General features: G+C 40.5%; 1 protein-coding gene across 4 annotated transcripts in view; it reads right to left on the reverse strand.

Annotated features, from left to right (window-relative positions):
- PHACTR2 (phosphatase and actin regulator 2) overlaps positions 1-22602 on the reverse strand; it is a gene marked incomplete at its 3' end in the record, with an annotated part of 129515 nt that overhangs the window by 85773 nt on the left and 21140 nt on the right. For 3 of the 4 annotated variants that reach the window (XM_082855607.1, XM_082855608.1, XM_082855610.1), the window contains exon 2: positions 7380-7547. The exons of the other annotated variant lie outside the window; for it this stretch is intronic. In XM_082855607.1, coding sequence (XP_082711733.1) covers positions 7380-7547 — 168 coding nt within the window. The remainder of the gene's footprint in view (positions 1-7379; positions 7548-22602) is intronic. 4 annotated transcript variants of the gene reach the window in all.

Here is a 22602-nt window from a genome sequence, read left to right on the forward strand (position 1 = left end):
TGATATTTTTTCAATCTTCAATTTCTTTTATAAAGTCCTAAAGCACCCAGTGCTGTATTTTTAGTTATAGTGGATATCCAATAAATAACCAATTCAAGTCATATGTTAAGAGTACATACCAGGTTCAAATGATCATGTAAAGCATCTGAAGTGGGGTGAAGATGAGTGAGATAGTCTCTGCCCTCAAATAATTTACACAGTAAATTGGTAGCAGACACATAAACTAGCAAAGAAGTCAAAGTACATATGTCCTAACAGGAGGACAAGCACAGGAGGGGAGGTTCCTACTAGATGATGCAGAATCAAGGTCAAGAACATCCTCAGGAAAGAAGAGACATGTTAGGACCCTTGCACGGCTTGCAGTATTTTCCCAGGTACAGCTGTAGGAAGAAGGTGCTCGGAGGAAGAGGGAAGAGCGTGAAGAAAGGCCTGGGGACACAGAGGTTCGGGCATGCTCACCGAGGGCCCCTGGGTGACAGAAGTCCAAGACAAGTGACTAATAAAGATAAGGGCTTCCCTGGTGGCGCAGTGGTTGAGAGTCCGCCTGCCGATGCAGGGGATACGGGTTCGTGCCCCGGTCTGGGAAGTTCCCACATGCCGCGGAGCAGCTGGGACCGTGAGCCATGGCTGCTGGGCCTGCACATCTGGAGCCTGTGCTCCACAGCGGGAGAGGCCACAGAGGTAAGAGGTCCACGTACCGCAAAAAAAAAAAAAAAAAAGAGTCCCTCAATAGCCTAGAGTTTATAATCTATACTAAATCATACCCAACAAACATATTGAACCCTTGCTATGTATGTGTACAACATTCAGAATTGGCCTATAAAATAACTAATACTTAAATTTTAAAATAAACATAGCCATTATAAGCACTTTTTAATTTACTCAGGGGTTTTTTCAGTTACCTTAAAAGCAGAATGGTGTAGCTGATAGTTTTGAGTACCTACTGTATCCCCAAAACCACATTAATCATTTTGCATATATTACCTCATCTAAACCTGTGATGGGACTATATGGCTTTCCAGGATTGATTTAAGAATAAATGAATATATATCCAGCATGATGCTTGACCCACAAGTTAAAAAAAAAAGAAGTGTAAATACCCAGACATCTGCAACGTTTCCCCTTGTCCTTTGAGCACAAAAATTACTGTATAAGGGCTTCCCTGGTGGCGCAGTGGTTGGGGGTCCGCCTGCCAATGCAGGGGACACGGGTTTGTGCCTCGGTCGGGGAGGATCCCACATGCCGCGGAGCGGCTGGGCCCGTGAGCCATGGCCGCTGAGCCTGCGCGTCCGGAGCCTGTGCTCCGCAAGGGGAGAGGCCTTAACAGTGAGAGGCCCGCGTACCGCAAAAAAAAAAAAAAAAAAAAAAAAAGGTAAGACACGAAAGGTCAGTTTGGGTTACACTGCAGAGAGCTGAGGAGCCTGGAATTCATTTAGGAAACAACGTGAAGTCAGTCACTTTTTGGGCAAGAAGCAAAGGACCAAAGTTCCACCTGAGGAAGACTTCCTGTAGTGGTATCCAGGATGATCTAGATAGAGGAGGGAGGGGAGAGATTTCCCCACCTATTTTCCCAAAGCCACAATAATCCCTGCTCTCTCCAGCCACCCAGCTCTTAGGCTGTGCCCTTGTAGCAACAGGAGCTCCAGCACCTGAGGTCTGGGGTCTGAGGAGACCACTCCCGCAGACCTATCCCCTGTGTCCCACTTCAAGCAGTGAGTTTCTGTCCTGAATCCTTTGGTAACTCCCTGTCCTAGTTACCAGCTCTATTCCCCAGTTCCTTAAAAAAAAAAAAAAAGATGGGGACCCAGTTTGAGTCTTTCTGGTTCCAGCACCATCTGCTATGAATACTGCCACCTAAGTAAAGAACATGCTGGCTCCCAAGGCTTGCTTGGATTTCCCAGTCTCACTCACCCGGGTGCTCCGTTATGCTACCCTACCTGGTGGAACACATGCCATTTTGTTGTGAAGGACCCACTGCTCTATTTGCTGGCCTGAGACCTGGATGTTATCTTGGCTACTCTAGTGTTCCTGACAGGCTGTGCCACCCTGAATCTTCTCTGTCAGCCTCACTAGCTGGGTCACGTTCCCTTCCTAGGCAGGCTTAATGCCAGAACCCAGTCTCTCCCTGCCTCCTCTAGCATTCCATAGCTTTCTAGAGCTCGGACAGCTAATACCTAAGTAGAGCAAAGAGGCCACCTGCAATAATTGAGACATAGAGTGATGAGGACCAGACAATGGGGACCGAGAGGAAAGGCTGATGGTAGAGGCCTGCACTAGGAGAAATAAATAAAAGGTTTAGGAACTAATCGAATGTAGAAGATGGTAAAAGGCAAGGACGAATCAAAGAACTCCACGGTCAAAGCCTGGATGCCAAAGAAAGCCACGTCTGCGATAGCAGGGGTAGCTGGGGACGGCAGGGGATCTACTTTGGTTTGGAAAGTATTTGTACATAGGACTTTCCCGCTCCCTCTCTGCTCCCTCTCTGTGCTCATTCAGAGCAGGTTTCAGTACCTTCCCTCTCTAAAATGAAAGTTTAAGTTAACGCATGAAAGACAAGTAGGGTGAGCATAATGAGACCCTCCGGCGACTGCTACTGCTGCCATGTGAACTTTAAATTTTCTATCTTGCTTCACCAAAAAGAATGTTTCTATTCCTGAAATTACATTTTAATACTATCCCCAAACACAGAAGTGTTTGTGAAAGCAGAAGTTATGAAAAAAGTAAAGATAATTGAGCTGAAGACATTTTAGATGTTAAGCCAATGTTAAGTGTTAACTGTGGGTATGTGTTGAAGAGAATAAAGAATCAAGTTGTAAGTTCTCTGTTTGGTGCCACTGCCTTAAACAATGTCAAAGAGTCATTCTTGTAAAAGATCAATGTTGGTATCTCATATCCCGTGTAAAGCCTGGGATACCTTTAGGGAGGGGTGGAATTAGATGGTTGCTACTCCAGTCACCTGCCCAGCCACTCAGTGGTTTGAGGAAGAACTGAGTGTGGTCATAGGTTACAGACCCTCTCTTCTAAACCGGGGGACACACAGCACGTATTCACAGCAATTCTTCTGCTTGTAGACACTGTAACCTCTCGTTGTGAAAATTTCTCGGTCTAACTCTGCAGTCTTACAGTCCAACTTAACTGAATGCCTCCCCTCACTGTGTGAGAGCAAAATCTGATGCAAGTTTCTTAACATTCTCACTATAAAATTCTGATTTTTTAATTAAAAAATTGATACCCAGAAGCAAATTAATCAGTGCCTGGCATGTACCACGTTTTCAGTGTAGATCTATGTAGACCATAAGAATGGGTTTTGCGTTAACACACAGTCCTCAGGCACTACTGCCCATGAGGTGCTCGAGGAGATGTGCCTGGGTTCGAGAGATGTGGGCACTGAGAAGGAAGAAGGGTGAGGAAGGGCACGTTCACAAAAGGAGAAGGGCTGAGACAGGTAGCGAACCTCTCTTGCACAGGTTTAGGGGAAATGGGAAGGGGAAGAGAGGGGACAAAAGAGAAAGAAAAGTCAAAGACAACCAAGATGATGACACCTTGTGTAAATCAAGTAAGAGCTATTTTGTAAAACAAGGAAGGACACAACAGCAATGGCGCATCTTGTAGAGACTGAGATGGATGAAAATGAGAGAATAACACTAGATGTCAGGATTGGGAGCCTTGGAGTCCCCTCAATGGAGTGCTGGATGCAGGGGCAGACTGCAGAAGGAAAGACATGAGAGTGCAGGAGGGAAGTGGAAGCAGCAGACACAGGGTAGATTTTGAAGACCTTTGGTCTTAGTTGTAACCGCCCATGTAGAAGTTAGAGGAACAGCCTGTTTGTTTGTAATGTCAGCTTTGGGGAGATGAAAGCATATGTAAAGACCCAAAGGGAGGCACCTCAGCCACCACTACCTGCCCACCACCACCACCCCCCCCCCAAAAAAGGGGAAGAAATGATTATGTAGGAAAAAAAGCGTAAATGAGATTTTGAGTTCTAAAGTTAGGGAAGGGATGGAGCTTAGGTGGAACCAAAGAAGGACCCTTTCACTCAGGAGATGAAAACCGAAGAAAAGGATCACCAAGGGAAAGTAAATAGAAAAGACTACTCTGCCCTAGAACCCAATAGCCTATGGACCATTCTAAACAGAGCTGAAGATACAGGTAACTTTCTGCTTTAAAACAAGGCCAGAGAACTCGAAGTCGGGGCATAAGCCCAGCCAGCCTTATAGGACAAGACAGCCTTTCAAAATCTAGTTGACTCAAGGACCACCAAGCAGACAGAACACAGGACCTTTCTTAACTTCCACCACCATGAACATGTGAGAACAATGGCATTTATTACAGTGGCATTAATAAATCAGTGCTGCATCCTATCTACCACCAATTAAAAATTCCTACCACAGACCCCCACACTAAGAAAAGTGGTATTAATCGCTGTGTAATAGAACACAGTAAGATTCATGTCCATATGACTGTAAAGCCAAGAGCTTAGGAGAAGGACAAATGAAGAAGAGTTACTCTTCTTGGAAGAAATTCATATTCTTTCATATCCTAAAATATTATGGATCTTGCCTAAGGTGTTCTTTGATGGAGCTGGCCTTGGTCATACCCAAACCCCTAGATTTCACTGTTTGAGACAATGTATTAGAGAAGAAAACACCCTACTCTTGGTTATTTCCAAATGCATCAGTTTTCCTCTAGATGTGACATCTTTCCTCAATGTGAAAAAAAAACTTGTTACACCACTTTGTTCCTCCGTTTATTTTAAGCTTTACTAATACATTCCATAAAACTCAGCAGAAATTGAATTAAAAAAATATATATATAGTGACAGTAAAGTACTTGGGACATGTGATAACATCTTATGAAATTCAAATAAAACATTAGTAATAACATGGGTTTAAAAAGAAATGATGTGGACTTCCCTGGTGGCGCATTGGTTAAGAATCCGCCTGCCAGTGCAAGGGACATGGGTTCGAGCCCTGGTCCAGGAAGATCCCACATGCCGTGGAGCAACTAAGCCCGCGTGGAGCAACTAAGCCCGCATGCCACAACTATGGAGGCTGCACTCTAGAGCCCATGAGACACAACTACTGAGCCTGCGTGCTGCAACTACTGAAGCCCGTGTGCCTAGAGCCTGTGCTCTGCAACAAGAGGAGCCACCACAACGAGGAGCCTGCGCACCACAATGAAGAAAGCCCGAAGACCCAACACAGCCAAAAATAAATAAATAAATAAATATATTTAAAAAGAAATGATGCAAGTAAATGTAGCAGAAAAATTCACAATGAATTGTTAACACATCCACTTGGCTTGTCTTTATTCTGTTATGTCACAATTTTGATGCAAAGACAAAAAACAAAAAACAATCTGATGATATATCTAATAACTTTCTCAGGTTTTTAATGTGGTTCGGTAGTCTTTAGGAGCTAGAAATATAGTACCTATAAATAACTTCTTGGAGCTCAACTTATATAAAATCTTGTGTGAATTTGAAAAGGAAACAGAATACAAAGATTGCTAGGCTATCCTCAATAAATATGGGATAATATAAAATAACACTTAATGCTGTCTAAAATGACTTTTCTTAAATATTCTGGGTTGGTAGAAATGTTACAGCCTCCCTACTGTTAAAATAATTAAAAAGAGTGACAAGAAAAGATGAAGGGAAGTTCTTTGTAATTGTTCCTACTTTAGGGAGAGAGACGGTAGCAGCCCAGACCCAGGAAAAGGGCAAGAGAGACAAATGAAGAGACTTTCATCATCTCTTTTCAATGTCTTCTTAATGCTACTGTCCAGAGCCCTATTCCCATCTTGGTTATCCATGGTAACTCGAAGAGCTAGACTCCCCCAATGCCTAGAGAAACCTGAGCGGGAAGTACTTAAGAAGACCAGTGTATTTCCATCTACAACTGCAGAACAAGGAAGAACAAGATGCCCAGTCAGGGGTTGGAAGGAGTCAAGGATCCACAACAGAATCTGGAACTGAAAGCACATTAGAATTCAATTCATTCAATTCTGATCTGACTTGCTCAAGGTCACACGGTACCTTGGTGGCAAGGACACAACTAGAACCCAGGTGTCCTCCCTCAGGACAGCACTCTGTCCATCCCTTCCCACTGCTCCCAACCCAAGAAGCCAGTTAGGAACTAAAGAGGATTCAAAAAGCAAACCATCATTATTTGCCCCTAAGCCCAGTCTTTTGTCTTTGCCTATCTTTTTATTGCAAAAACTTTCCAGTACCTACAAGTAGAGATATGAGAATAATGAACCCCATATATTACCAACTTGGGACCGATCTTCTTTCATCTATACTCCCCTCTCCTCCAGGATCATGTTGAAACAAATCCCAGAAATAGTATCATTATTTCTTTTTAAATATTAAATGCTTAAAGAAATGATACAGCTGCAAAAGCAGCAGAGACAATTTTCTTTAGGAAGCCCTGGTGTCTCTATCCTACACCCTTGTGCTATTGATGGTGTTTTCCTTTTTATGTCACAGCGCTAGAAATAAAGGCCAACTCTTAGCACAGACCAGTAAGATATGCTCTGTGATCCTGTACATACACGGACAATATTAGTTTCTGGTGCGGTGAGGAATTTTGATGAAGGGATTACTTTAGACAACAAACGTGGAGAAAGCTAAACTTACACCAAGATATAAACTCATTTTCACCTTAAACAATACCCTGATACTGGACATTTGTTTAAATCAGGCTTAATTCTGGCCTGAGATTTAAGGCCAACTTCCTCCATAAGTCCATATGAAAGGTACTAAATAATGTAATTCTTAAGGTTTAACAAATCCACAAAATAAAATAACAATAAAAAGTTTTCACACCATTAAGCTTATGACTCCTCTAGGACACAGACCATTTATTTGTCCTAAGGACATGATGGAAATTTAAAATTAATAAATATAGCAACACTTTTCCTTCATACAGCCATTTAAATTTTGCCCACAGAACAAATACATTTAAAAGACATTTTAAAAATTCTTCATTGACAAATAGGATCGTGTTACTGGAACTAAGTAGACAGATAGATAATAGTGTTCGTATGTGTGTGTATAAATGGATACTTGCAGCTACAATAATGACAAATAACATTTCCACTTCTAATTTTCCATTTCACCTCCCTCTCCCTACACATTAATTTTTTATATGAATTTACAAGTACATATTTAAAAACAAGACTATGTTAGAAAGCCAAAGTGAGTAGAAAAAGAAGGCAGATCAGAACCCTTAGTTGTTTCACCCTTAAATGAAATAATTTCATTTCAAATATAGATTAATTTTTTCCCTGAAAAAAAAAAAACCCTGCAAGATATAATTTTTTACCTTTTGGAAAATTTAACAATTTATCTTCTAACAAAATTATGATGTTCCTACCTGCTGATGTCTCTCTAAATTTGTCACTGGTCTTCTTTTTCCTCCATTTCCAAGGCTTAAAGATTTTACCAATGGTGGAGAGTTTCCCCTTCCTCTTGAAGGGAGGTGTTTGGGAGCCTGCTGTTGGGCCATCTGAGTTTGCTATAGAAGCTTTGTCCAGTCCGTCAACTGTATAAAGAAAGTCAAGTCAGAGAAAAGCTGTAATAAAAGTTTGAAACAACATCATCTATGTCTTCCTGCACTGTTCAAAGTAAACATGCCCACTTTAATTGGAATCTCACATAAAGTTTATTTTGCCCCATTTCCCTGCGAGTAGAACTCCTCTAATATCAATCAATAAATCAATCATTCAGAAATTACAGTCCCCTTAGATAATCATTTTGAGGAAACAGAAAAGAAATAAGAGACCTACATAAAAGGTAAGGCCAGATAAATAAGGGTCTGCGAAACAGCTGAATCCGTCTGCAACAACTACATCAATATTTTGTGCAGAAATAGAGTATTCTAAGTGAAACAGGATGTTCCTCCAGAGACTAGTTTGGCATTCTCAGTAATGAAAATGACAGTTATGGTGTAGTTAAAACCAGGTTTTTTTCCTTCACAAAATAAAATTTAGTGCCAAGAAGCTAAATTCTAAATTTTACTATACTAAAACTATCTTTTGCTTGTTACAAAAAAGTTTCTAGCTTCAAATAAACTGATAACTATCACGAATGACAAAAAATACGTGGAAAATATGGATGTCGTAGGTAATAGAACATATCTTTATGTGCCTCAATCATTTCGTCAATCAGAAGAAAGGCCCCAAACCTTAAGTTGCCTTACACTATGTTCATAACAGAAAGAAGATGGTGATAACTTATATTACCCCAAAGATTAAATTTTAATGGCAAAAAACGGGAAGCAACTAAAGAATGGAAAACTATGGTATTTTTCATGCAATGGAGTAGCACTCAGCAATTTAAGGAAAAGGAGCCATTGATACCTACAAACAATGTGAATGTATCTCAAAAACATTGTGCTGGCAAAAAACAGCAACACACAGAAGAGTACATACTGTGTGTTTCTATATATATGAAGTTCTAAAAAAGGCAAAATGAATTTATGGGAAAACAGAAAAAAGAAGAAGAAAGAAAGAAAACCAGAACAGTAGTTGCTTCTTGGAGTGAAATGGATGTGGGAATTAATTGAGAAGAGGCTTGAGGGATTTTCCTGGGGTGATGGAAATTATCTCAATAAAGGATGGATTATACAAAATGCATCAAATGGTATTTATGATATTGTGGATTTTTCTTTATGTAAAATCTACCGTTAAAAAAACCATAAATAAGTAGTGAAGTCCAATCAATGGCATGCATGCTGATGTGTTTAGGGATGAAGTGTACTGATGTCCATCAAAAATAATAAATTGATGGATAGATGGAATGGAGATGGATAAATTTACAGTATAGTAAAATATAGCAAAATGTTAAGTGTTGAATCTAGGTGGTGGGTGTGTGGTCATTAATTGCATAATTCTTCCATCTCCAAAACTTTCACAATAAAATATTGGGAAAAATAAAACAAAAATTGAATGGCAAGAACCTCTGCTTCTAGGAAAATGGAGTAAACTTACTTTTTCCTACTTCTCCTGCTACATACAACTAAAAAAAAACCCTGAATGCTATATATAAAAGAAACATGAAAAGACTATATAAAGTGAAAAGAAAGTAGGCCAGCTTGGGACCTCAGGACCTAAGAAACAACATGGAGGTAAGATCCCTGGGTTTTCCTTTAGTCTCATGTATTCCAGACTTGCAGCTGAACCTGAAAACACCAATGGGCACAGACCAAAAAAAACTCACAAAAGCCTGCTCTCTCTAGCCAAAGGAGCAGGAAAGGGACAGCCTAGCAAGACAGAAAACTTTTAGACAATAACTGCTCCACTCCAGCCAAACACCACAGAAGAAACTATGACCATCCAAGCCAAGAAAGGCTGAGTGGGTAGAGTAGACTTCTACCCTCTAATGAGGAGCCCCAAAACCCTATCAAGAGTGGTGTCAGAGAGGACCAAGTAGGGAGCCAGGACCTTCCTGTGCACCAGCTCTCAATGAAGCATCCTCTACATTGTCAGTGGAGACCATGTGGGAACCTGGTCTTCCACCCATACCCAGTAATGAGGTATCTCTTATTCTCCTTCCCCGCCAGTATTGGGGTCACACCAAACCACTGCTCAGTGGGAACAAGACCGCCCCCACCCACTATAGTGTCAGTAGAGACCACGTGGGGATCTGGAAATTGAACCGTGCCCAAGAGTAATGAAGACCCTTCCCCCCATATCTGCCGCCAGATATCAACAGAGGATGAAGGGAGAACCTGGGTGTTTACCTCCGCCTGGCAGTAATGAGGTGGCACCCCTCGCTTCCCTTGCTGGAGAGGTGTTAAAGCCAGTTAAAACAAAAGGTTTCCATAACATTTTCAGTCTCATAATATAATACAAAAATGTTTTAAGTTTCAATCAAAAATCACTTGACATATCAAGAACCAGGATAATCTTAAATTGAATGAAAAAGGACAGTCAATACAATGCCAATACCTTAATCCTTATAAGTTCTCCTTCCAAACAAGAATGATAAATCCTGTTCTTCCCACTCATAAAGTCAACTCTAATTTCAGGCAGAAATGCAAGTTCGGCAGTGACTGATTCTTCTGTTAATGGTTCCTAACCCTACTTTACCCCAGCCACGTTGGCCACAGTGCAGCAGGCAGAGATACGGGAAGGACTAATTTGGAAGCTAAGCCAGAGTTAAAAAGTAAAATCCTTATTTACTTTACTTCCACTCCTGTCCAACTGCCTTCCTTAAACTAGGGGCAAACCCAGGGAGAAACTGACCATGTGGTATTTCTTCTCCACTGAGACTTTACGCTGAAGGCTCAATTTTGAACAATTTAAATGCTGTGAAATATAGAAGGACTGACTATTACAAACATGGGAACTAAAGTTACCATCTCAAATTCACCTCCGTGGCTACAGACACACATTTAGTTCTCATTTTCTCTCAACCCACATATCCGGTTCCCTGACACTCCATCAAAATTCTGCTTTTGATCTGAACCACTAAGGAATGGTCTATTTTTTCTCCTGAAGACAAAAACAAACGAAAACAAAAATTAAATATTCCTTAGGTGACAGAAGGTGACAGATGGGGAGACTGAATGAGGTAGTTGCAGAATGAAAGCCTTCATGTTAAATTCATAGCTACATAAGACATCAACTGTCATACCTTTCTTTATTTGGCATTTACAGTTTTAGTCTTTATCTCTCCTCTGGAAGGGGCCTGGGCCAGTGCCAATGACCACAGCAGAACAACGCACACATGTTCCTTTTTCCTGATTGAATGAATCCACCTATAATTTTGTAATTATTGGGCTATTACAGTAAACCACACTTGCAATTAGGAACCATACGTCGGCATAGTTGGCCACAGGGCCATTGTACTTCTTGTAAATCATGAACATGAAGGGGACTGCCACCTGATTTGGAGTAGTATAAACAGAATATTTACTCCCTTCTTTCCTCCAAACACCTAGGATACTGCCAGGACCACTGATAATTCTTTTATTTTTCTTTTGGACCAATTTACCATTAAAGTCACTTTGAAATTTTTGAAACATTTTTTCACAACAAATCTAGTGAATTTGGCATTTACAGACAGATAAGAATTGCCAGGTAAAGCCCAGAGGAAAGTCTGATTTCCCTGTTTTATTTTTATTTTTATTTAACATCCATCTTTTTATTTATTTATTATTATTATTTTTTGGCCGTGCCACTCGGCCTGCAGGATCTTAGTTCCCCAACCCAGGATCAAACCTGTGCTCCCTGAAGTGGAAGCGAGGAGTCTTAACCACTGGACCACAAGGGAAATCCCTGATTTTCCTGTTTTACATGTTTACTGTGATCCATTTACATGTTATGAAGAGTGACCTGTCATTCAGCAGGACTTTCTTTTTCACACTGGAAATCAACATTTAAAAATATTTAATTTAATTAATTAATTTAAAATCTCCTTGAGGAGGAGATTAAATAAATAATTAATAATTAATAATAAATAAATAAATAAATAAAATAATAAATAAAATTTATTTACTTTTAATTATTTTTAAAAAATTTTTATTGGAGTATAGTTGATTTACAATATTGTATTAGTTTCTGCTGTACAGCAAGGTGAAGCAGTTATACATACACATATATCCACTCTTTTTTAGATTCTTTTCCCATATAGGCCATTACAGAGTATTGAGTAGAGTTCCCTGTGCTATACAGTAGGGCCTTATTAGTTATCTATTTTATATAGTGTGTATATGTCAATCCAAATCTCCCAGTTTATCCCCCTATCCTTATCTCCTGGTAACCATAAGTTTGTTTTCTACATCTGTGACTCTACTTCTGTTTTTGTAAATAAGTTCCTTTACTTTTAATTTTAATTTTATATTGGAGTATACTTGATTAACAATGATGTGTTAGTTACAGGTGGACAGCAAGGTGATTCAGTTATACCCATACAAGTATCCATTCTTTTTCATATTCTTTTCCCACTTAGGTTATCACAGAATATTGAGCCAAGTAAATATTATTTAAATATTTTTAAAAACAGTCATTAGCTGTTCAAATGTAGACATTTTAAATGACACAGCTCAGTCTATCTTCCCACCAAAGTAAGCTCATTCCTAACAGGATTTCCCTGCACCACCAACCAGTAAGATCCAGAAAATACATGAAGATTTTACTTTTCATTTAAACAGAAATTTATCAATTAGACAATCCCAGTGCTACTGTGACCACAGAAGCCAAAAATAAATGAAGCTAGATAATTATCATATAAATTAAATTATACACTTGGAGAGTCTTTTCTTTGAGATCTGAGAACTGAATGACAAGGATTCTTAGAAAAATTAATCCTATTTAATACAAGTTTGTAGTATTTTTATAATGTTCAATAGTTCTCTAATAGTTTAGATATTCATTTTTGGTTTTTCTCCACACAATTATTTCAGTCACTGAGAAAGTGAGACAAATGTGGCAGAGCATTCCACCTCACAAATTTCGTAGGTGAAAGATCATTTAGAAAAGAACCTCAATAAAAGAATTCCCAGTACTCATTCTAAAGAAAGTGATAGCCACTCTGAGAAAAAACGGTGGCAAAGATGGCCTCAACTGTCCTCTAAATATCCTTACATATCTTTTTTTTTTTTTAATTTTTAAATTTTTTTGGCTGCGTTAGGTCTTCGTTGCTGCACGCGGGCATTCTCTAGTTGCGGCGACAGGGGGCTACTCTTTGTTGCGGTGCACGGGCTTCTCGTGGCAGTGGCTTCTCTTGTTACAAAGCACGGGCTCTACGTACGCGGGCTTCACTAGTTGTGGCTCGCGGGCTCTAGAACGCAGGCTCAGTAGTTGTGGTGCACGGGCTTAGCTGCTCCGCGGCACGTGGGATCTTCCCGGACCAGGGCTCGAACCCGAGTTCCCTGCATTGGCAGGTGGATTCTTAACCACTGTGCCACAAGGGAATTCCCTATCCTTACATATCTGAAGGTTAATGAGAATACATTTTTGAAGCCCAGTATTAACAAAAACAAAGCGAACTCATATGTGGTTAAAAAAAAAAGTGTTGATAATACTCTGCTGTACTAAGTATATGCTTACAATACTACTCATAGTGATTTTATTGGACCAAAGAATGTACCTATTCAAAGGGCATTGTACAAAAACATCTGACATTTAAAAATCAAGAACTTAGGGACTGCCCTGGTGGAGAAGTGGTTAAGAATCCGCCTGCCAATGCAGGGGACACGGGTTCGAGCCCTGGTCTGGGAAGATCCCACATGCCGCGGAGCAACTATGCCCATGTGCCACAACTACTGAGCCTGCGCTCTACAGGCCGCGAGCCACAACTACTGGGCCTGCATGCCACAACTACTGAAGCCCATGCGCCTAGAGCCCATGCTTTGCAACAAGAAAAGCCACAATGAGAAGCCTGCACACTGCAATGAAGAGCAGCCCCCGCTTGCTGCAACTAGAGAAAGCCCATGTGCAGCAATGAAGACCCAACGTAGCCAAAAATAAATTTATTTTTTAAAAAATCAAGTACTGAAAGAAGTAAGAAAACAAGCAAACCAAAGTTTATTTCCTTAATATATGGCTTCTAGGCTATTTTCTTTGTGTCTTTGTAAGTTATTATGCTTATGTAATAATATCACTATGTATATATTTTATTTCTATTACAGTTTTCATGTTTCCACTATAATTCTGTCACCTTCCTCTTTAAAGGCCACAGAACACATGGCAAAGAAACATTAGGGCTGCACTTAGGGGAGATTTAACTTTATTTCCTACCCCTACATGAGGCCTCTCTCTCCCAAAACAGTGACTTAGAAAACATGCTGTCAGACAGGGGCATACATCCAGTTCTGGGCACAGAACCAAGTGGACAACAAGGTCAGAGGGAATGGATGCTATGAGCCGTCGCAGACGAGATTGGATTAGGGAAGCCAAGTGGCTATCCTTGTCTTGAGTTGTCTAAAGGAGATCCTTCCTCTCTTGCTAATCAGCATTTACACTGGGTTGGATCAAATCTCTTCCTTTTGGGGGTAGGATGAATGACCAGTGGAAGGGAAGTGAAAAGGGACAGAAGAATAAAAATGTGTGGCATTACATGGCGTTAGGAGTTAATTCTGAAACTGGTATACTTGTAAACTGGATGGAACAAATAGATGGTGGATGTTAGGAGCCAGATTTGTCAGTCTTGGAAAGGAAGGTTACAGATAAGCAAGGGGGAAGCTAGAGTGATCCATGTGGCACTGAATTAGAGTTGGAGGCATCAGTATGAACTCCTGTTTTGGCAAGAGAGAGAGAAAGAAGGAGACAGACAGATAGATGACAGATAGGTAATAGGTATGTGTATATACGTGGCTCAGTATACACACATGTATTTCCTATTCATTCTGAGAGGCTAGAAGCAATGACACCCCAGGGAGCACTCAGGTCTTGGTCTCTAATAGCACTCTCCAGTAAAAGGAATCAGACCTTTTTCCAGAAATGGCTGCTTCTAGGGTTGGAGCAAGGAGAATACTAGATGAGCCTGGAGCATCTCATAGTGCCAGAAAGTAAACAAGCACTCAAAAAACATTCTGGTCAGAGAATGTCAAAGTCACACAGGAGCCAATAAGAGAGCCCCACAGGCCAAAGATGGAACAACTTGAGCAATAAAATAAACAGTGCAGCATTAGATAATAATTCAAAGTATATCTGTGAGTCCATACTGAATAAATACTGAATAAATAAATAAATGTGGGATAGCAGAAAAGTCTGTACAGAAGAATCGCCATTAATTTATATAGATACTCCACTCTCAAGAAGGTGGATCTCAGCTCCCCACCCCTGAAATGTGGGCTATACACGGTGACTTCCTTCGAAAGACTTCGGTATAGGGAATTCCCTTGAGGTCCAGTGGTTGGGACTCCACGCTTTCACTGCCGAGGGCCTGGGTTCGATCCCTGGTCAGGGAACTAAAATCCCACAGGCCGTACAGTGCGGCCAAAAATAAATATATATAATTAAAAAAAAAAAAAGACTTCGGGATGGAAAGGTAGGGAAAAAGAGGGACTTCACAGTGGAGAAACCTGATAAACACTAACTCAACCAAATGATGGATGTTAACTTGATCGGTGATAAGTCATGTTGAGAGCATGAACCCTTGATATGATGGATGAGAATCAGATGTTGAAACCTATAACCCCATTGTAACCATACGAAAAGCATTAGACAAACCAAACTGAGGGACATTTACAAAATACCTGACCAGTAAATACACCTCAAGGCCATTAAAACAAGGGAAGTCTGAGAAATTGTCCCAGACCAGAGGAGGCTAAGGAGACATTCTGAACAAATGTAAAGCGGTATCCTGGATGGAAGCCTGGAACAACAACAAAAAGGATCTGAGGGAAAAACTAGTGAAATCCTAACAAACTGTGGGGTTTAGTCAATAATAATGCACCAAAACTCCTTCCTTGGTTGTAACAAATGTATTCTACTCATTTAAGAGATGAACAGCAGGAGAGACTAAGCTGGAGGTATATGAGAACTCTCTGTACTTTCTTTGCAATTCTTCTGCACATCTAGAACTATTCTAAAATAAGGGGTTCAGTTTTTAAAATGTGGATTAACTAGCAAGGAGAGGATGAGGACTTAGGAGATTCCTAGGGGACAGGATATCAGTTGTAGAGAGACCTCGGTGGTGGTGTCATTTATCAACAGTAAAGATTTCTACTCTAAGTTTTAGGAAGTAATATGTTTTAGAATTGCCTATTTTTCTCTCCAAAATCTCCCTTTATTAATACTTTCAACTCCCAGTATTTTATCACTAAGAGAATATTTACAGGTCATCAAATTGCTGTTTCAACACTTTGTATTACATGATGGATGGATCCCAATAAGGTAAGTGGTATCTAATATCTTGCAAAAGAGTAGACAATGGGCCCAGTTACTACTGATCACAGTTACCGTGGAACCACACAGACAGAGGCAATCCCCAACGCATGCGTGTGTGCAGTACTAGTACCATGTACTGCTAACATAGAACGACAAATCTGGGAATAAAAATGTTTTAAGTTACTTGTACTTTATTTTTAAATCACTGAAGCTCAATTATTTTCAACAATAAACTTCTATTTGGGAACCAAAAGTAAATTTAAAAGACTGAAATTTATTTCATGACAATGGAGGATAGCTTTTCTAGCTTATCCATTTTTTTCCCTGAACTCATGGGCATGGGAGAAGAGTGGTATAATTCTGGAACAGAAGTCCCACTGCTCACACTGGTATGAGAGGTTTGATAAGCAGACCCAACCAAGGACTAGTCACTGACCCATCCTGGGTTTCATTCTTTCCTGAAAGTGGAAATTCACAAGCACTTTATTAAGAGCAGAATTAATAATCACTATTATTTATTGAGTATTTACTGTGTGCCAGGCACTGTGTTAAGGACTTTACCTGCATTAGCTCATGCTAATTCTTACAATAGCTCTGAGATAAGTACCATTATTGGGCCCATTTTTGAGATGAGGAAACTCAGATACACAGAAACTAAGCATCTAATTCAGTATCTGGGACATCGTGTGTGTGTGTGTGTGTGTGTGTGTGTGTGTGTGTGTGTGTGTGTGTGTGTGTGTGTGTGTGTGTGTGTGTGTGTGTGTGTGTGTGTGTGTGTTTATATACATAATAGAGAAGGGTTAAATAAATATTTATCAACTAAATATATGACTAGATAATGAATAAATAGGTATCTTCCTCAAGTGACACACCGAGCAGGTGGCAGAGAGCTTGCATCAGAAGTCAGGTCTGTCTGCCTCCTGAGCTGGCCCTCTTAACCACCATAGCGCAAGGGCTGCTTTAAGTCGGCAAAGTGTAAGACAGGATTCCTCCTCTTACAGAGTTCGTGGTAAGGTGGGGGGAGCAGACGTGACCAGTGGTCAATGATGCCAGCCAACTGGGGAGGTGCTGGAATAAAGGCAAAAGCAGAGAGAACAGTGAACTCTAGCTGGTGCGGCTTGGGACTATTTCACAGGGAACGGGGAGACCTGAACTGGGACGGCCAAGATGAGTAGCCTTTCCGGTGGAAATCAAGGAGGGAATGCCTCGAAAGTGAACAAATTAAGGACGGCTGACCTTTTAAAGTAATGCCAATAAAAATGTTCTCATTATCTCAGTGCTGTGCTCATAAGAGACACATGAGACATATTTATAGAAAAAAATAAATTTATAAAGTCCTATCTTTGAACGTGTGAAATGGTTAAATGTGAAATTTTTAAAAAGGATCTAGAGAATTTTTGAACTTTCTATATATCAATGTATATAACACTAGATAAAAATCTGAGAAAGGGCTTCCCTGGTGGCGCAGTGGTTGACAGTCCGCCTGCCGATGCAGGGGACACGGGTTCGTGCCCCGGTCTGGGAGGATCCCACATGCCGCGGAGTGGCTGGGCCCGTGAGCCATGACCGCTGAGCCTGCGTGTCCGGAGTCTGTGCTCCACAACGGGAGAGGCCGCAACAGTGAGAGGCCCGTGTAACGAAAAAAAAAATCTGAGAAAAATACAATTTTAGAGTTAGATCTTAGATGACACAGAAGAAAACTGCTTTTCACCTGCTGATAGTTCCTTTTAAAAATAATCAGCATTGGGACTTCCCTGGTGGCACAGTGGATAAGACTCCGCACTCCCAATGCAGAGGGCCCAGGTTTGATCCCTGGTCAGGGGACTAGATCCCACACGTATGCTGCAACTAAGAGTTCGCATGCCACAACTAAGGAGCCCACCTGCCACAACTAAGACCCTTCACGACCAAATAAATAAATATTTAAAAAAATAAATCAGCATTAAGGTAATAATCATGGCTAAAAATATATTTAAAATTGTTTAGCCACCATCTTTTGAAATGCAGCAAGAGTAAAAAGAACAGAATGTAAACAAGAAATTAAATTCAAAGAAAAATATCTCCAATTGCCCTTCTACATGCATCACCTACAGACTTTCTTGGTCACATCATACTTGTCACCAGCAGTAAATCTGTAGATATTTATGACTTTTGTTGTTGTTGTTAATTTCACAAGCAGTTCCAGGTATGTGAGAAGAGCAGAGGTCAAGAGACTCATGTGAAACCTGGATTGTAACTGACTAGGTGGCTCCCTTCTGCACCTGACCTTACTTTAATCGATTGAAACCAGACCTCAAAAAACAATTTTTTTATTAGAAAAAAAAGAATAGAATGTGAAAAACGTTGCCGCAATAGAGTAAAATGAACGAATTTTAGTTTCTCTGGAGGAAGACTAATATTTGTTCACTAGTTAATTAATTATATACTAGACTATAATTTGCCATTAAGTTGCCAATTTCCATTCCACTGTCACTTGAAAGTGGAATGAAATGAAATCACTTGAAAGAAATGATAAAGTTAGCTAAAGGGACTTGGGATGAAATCAGTATTTCCCACTGTCACTGAGATTAATACTATGAAGATTTTTCAAAATTATGTTTGAGGTATAACATGCATACAGCAAGCAAATGATTTTGTACATGCAACCACCATCCAGATCAAGGTCTAGGTCATTTCCAAGAAAACCTGCTTGTGCTCCTTCCCAGTCAATACCATCCTCTCCATCCATGCCCCCAAATAACCACCGTTTTGACTTCCGTCGCCATTAATTTGTTTTACCTGTTCTTGAACTTCAACTTAGCGCAATTATACAACATACTCTTTTGTGTCTGTCTTCCTTCACTGAACATTGTGTCTGAGACTCGTCTAAATACACGAGCATTTCAAAGCAAAGCTACCTGGGAACAAAATGAAAAATATGCCATCTATCTCAGCAAGACCTCAGATGGGAGAGTACTTGAACATGATGAGCTTCTTCACAGCTCTTGCTTTTACAAAGGATATCACTTCCATTTTCTTTACCTGGAACACGTAAATAATATCTCCTTCCCCTTACTAGATTTCTGAGAAAGCTCATCTACCTTTCCACCATTTTTTGAGGTTGCCCTGAAGCCATGCTAAATTAGAAGCTCACCTCAGCAAGCTTAATGATGATGAAGCAGTTTATTTTCTGTAAATAATGACAACTTTATGTTTAGTCTTATTCTGTACATTAGAGCAGGCAGCAGTCTGAGCAATGCGGTTCAGAGAAACACTGAGTATAACAGTATCCATTACAGGAACAACTCTGTTTATCACAGGAGTTCTACATTACTCTCTATATATTAAAGCCCTATATATGAGGACACTGAGACCCAAGAAGGCTATGTGGCTTTCCGAATAATTAACTAGTGGCAGAGACATAGTCTAGGTCATCTGACTCCTGATCAGGGTTTTTTCTCCCCATTCTCTCAGGCTGTCCTCATTGGAATATGATAGTTAAACTCATGGTGAACCAGCGGCACCTCCTAGTACCTCTAAAACAGCAGTAAGACTCTGCAGAGCAAAAAGCAAAGAGGACACAATTAGGACAGGCAATAAATTTCAGTAAATGTTCTGGGTTTTGACCATCCAGTTGGGATGGTTAACTGTAAAGCCAAGAAGAGAACTGAGTCACAGACCCAACTCTGCTACTTAACTGGTCCTGTGACCTTGAGCAAGGACCCCAATATTTCACTGTGGAAATTATAGGACTAAGTTAAATGATCACTAGGCTCAATACGATTGGTATAGTTCTACATCACATTAGGACCTGTTCTAAGTGCTTCATGACTATTGCTTAGTTGTCACCACAACCCTATAAAATAGGTGCTATTAGGATTTCCATTTTATAAGTGAGGAAGTTGAAGTCCAGAGAGACCAAGCAACTTACCCAAGGTCACACAGCTGGTCAGAGGGATTTAAACTCAGGTAGCTTGCCTCCTGAGTATCCCTTGCACAAGATGGGTCAGGGGACTGTGGGTGGGAATTGGGCTATATTTTAAGAGAAGGCGAGACATAAAGCCTAATGAATAATAATTCAATTCTATGCCCAACTGCTTCTTTGGACTAACCCAACGAGATAGGGCAGATACTGTTTTACTCTCCAAGACAATGCCCACTGTCACCACAGTTAACTTCATGCTGGTTGCAGGCAGTGTGTCCTCTTCGCTTACATTGACTACAGTCATTTGATTGCACAGAATCCTTATTTCACATAGTATTAATTTTAGAAATTTGATACCATCAGTTTTTTGACTTGTTTTTCTAACAGAGGCAGCCATTATTTTTAAACCCCCAAAGGGTTTAAAGACTAAAGACTTCCATCTGTCTCGCAAACACTGACAGAATTTCAGAGTTTAAACTTGTGGACGATAGACCTGCAGAAGGAGCATGTTTGTGCAGCTGTATGACATCCTGGTGCACTGACATGAACAATATCCCCTAGACTTGCTACAGGATATTTAACAGATTAAATACTGTCACTTGTATTTAGGGTTTGAAGAAACTCTGATTGAATAGGAAAAGGGTCACTTTGCAAATGGAAAATCAATTTTAATATAAACAAAAGCATTTTAAGTTTCATGTATCACTGTTATTGCTATAAGCAAAGTGTTCTAGGAAGAGATATGATGGCTGTGTTTAGGAATAGCAAGAAGTGTGCTACAGAGAAAAAAGGAACAAACCAACTTCCTACCTTCCTTCCCTTCCTGAGCCAACAACCCTCAGAGTCTGGGGTGGGGAGCAGGTCATGGTGTATGGAGGGTGTGCTGTGCTTGTGGAAACGAAGAAAAAGTTGACACGTCTCCAGTGGACAAATTACCAAGTGAGAGAGAAATGTCACCTCTATGTGAAGATGGTGACCACTCAGTTCATGCTGAGCGTGTACATGGGGAGGAAACTTTAGGAGAGAAGCTGGCAGACCTTAGATATAAATTGTAAAATAAAATATAATGAAATTCGGGACTTCCCTGGTGGTCCAGTGGTTAAGACTCGGCGCTTCCACTGCAGGGGGAGCGGGTTTGATCCCTGGTTCGGGTACTAAGATCTCACATGCTGCGTGGTACGGCCAAAAAATAAAAATAAAAAAATAAAATATATGCTAAAGTCAGTAAAAAATGTTTTAAAAATCTAATGAAATTTCACGATTTTGAAGTGAGTGGTTACATTCTGCCCCCAACAAAATTACGAAAAATTTCCCATAGAGGATGAATGTAACAGAAGTATTATTAAAATAACACATTAAATCTGGACCAATATCTTTGGGTCAAAAGATTCATGAGAATCTACATATAACATGACTAACTCTCTTTGCAGTCCCCTGGCAGTCACACCGAGTTCTGTGAAGAGCCTGGGGGCCACATGTAAAACTCTGGACTATTCCCCCAAGGCAGAAATGAAACCTTATACAATGGAACTCAGGACACTAGGAGATACAAGCCATAGGCTCATACAATGGAAGGCAGAAAGCTGGTAGAGTTTATGTCAATTAGTCATACAGAGTCCCCAAGGCACTCAGGTTTATATCCCTGTCATTCAGTTAAGAGGTGACTGTAACAACTCAGCCATCTGAACTTGGACAGGAAGAGAGAAAACGGACTGAAAATGATGAATGGCTCCAAGAGATACTGAGGAGGAAGTAAGGAGGCTGAGAAGCTGCCTGGAGAAGGCACAGGCGACTCATGGCCAGAACCTCTCCGAGGACGTGGTGGGCTATAAAGAGGAGATGGAGACTTGGAGACAAGATCTACGGCTTGAGCTCAGGCGCTATGAACATTCAGGGGAAGATGTCAGCAGACAATCAGAAATACAGTACTGGCACATTAGCAAGAAATCAGAGTTGAAGTTAAAGAAGTTATTTGGGGTGGTCTTTCAAACCAAAGCGCAGTTAAGTTTACCTCTTAGAGGTTGATTACATTGAGGTAGTAGCCTTTACTCGGAAAGGTAAATCATCTAAGTAAATTGGAACTAAATCCCAATTGTTTTTGTTTTATCCATTCTTTTCAAGCATTACACATGAGAATCTGAATCTCTCAGAATACTAGGAAGCCATCTAGAAAACCATAAAACCATATTTTTAACCTGAAACCAAATTCTTTCATAACAATATTAGGGATACTGAGCTCTGTGTTGCTACTTTAGACTTCTGATTCACTAAATCAGAAACTGGGAGAATTACAAGGCCCTTTGCGTAGCAGCCCAGGGTCGTGACGGCAAATATCTGACTACATAATGTAACATGTCCAGTTACCAGGAATCATTCTCGAAGACTGGCAACCAGCAAGTTTTTGTTCCAATCCAAACAGAGAACATCACCTCTCCTATCTCTACTTTCAACTGAGAATCAAATATCTCCTGTTATACCGGTATCCTAAGGGGGGAAAACACACATGGAGAAATGCTTGACATTTATGTTGCTCTGTAAGAAAACTTCCAGAGCAGTAAGAAAATGTTCTGTTAAATTCCAAGAACCTGGGACTTCTTTCGTACTAGGAATCAGCAGGTAAAGGGAGAAGTTTAGTTGATTTGTTTTACGTTCACGAGGTGTGGGGAGATGCTCAAGCACGTTTTTGGGCTGAGATGAAAGAGCCTGGAGGGAGGGAGAAAGTGAAGATCCAAGAGAGAACGGACTAGCCTGTGGGAACTGAATGCCCTCAGGATAACCGCAGGCTTGGGTGGAGCAGCAGAGCCTGAACCTAATGTGGTGCATATGAGGAAGTGACCAGGAAATCAGGAAATGAC

The sequence above is a fragment of the Leucopleurus acutus genome, assembly GCF_964270905.1.
Source record: "Leucopleurus acutus genome assembly, chromosome: 15".
NCBI lineage: Eukaryota > Metazoa > Chordata > Mammalia > Artiodactyla > Delphinidae > Leucopleurus > Leucopleurus acutus.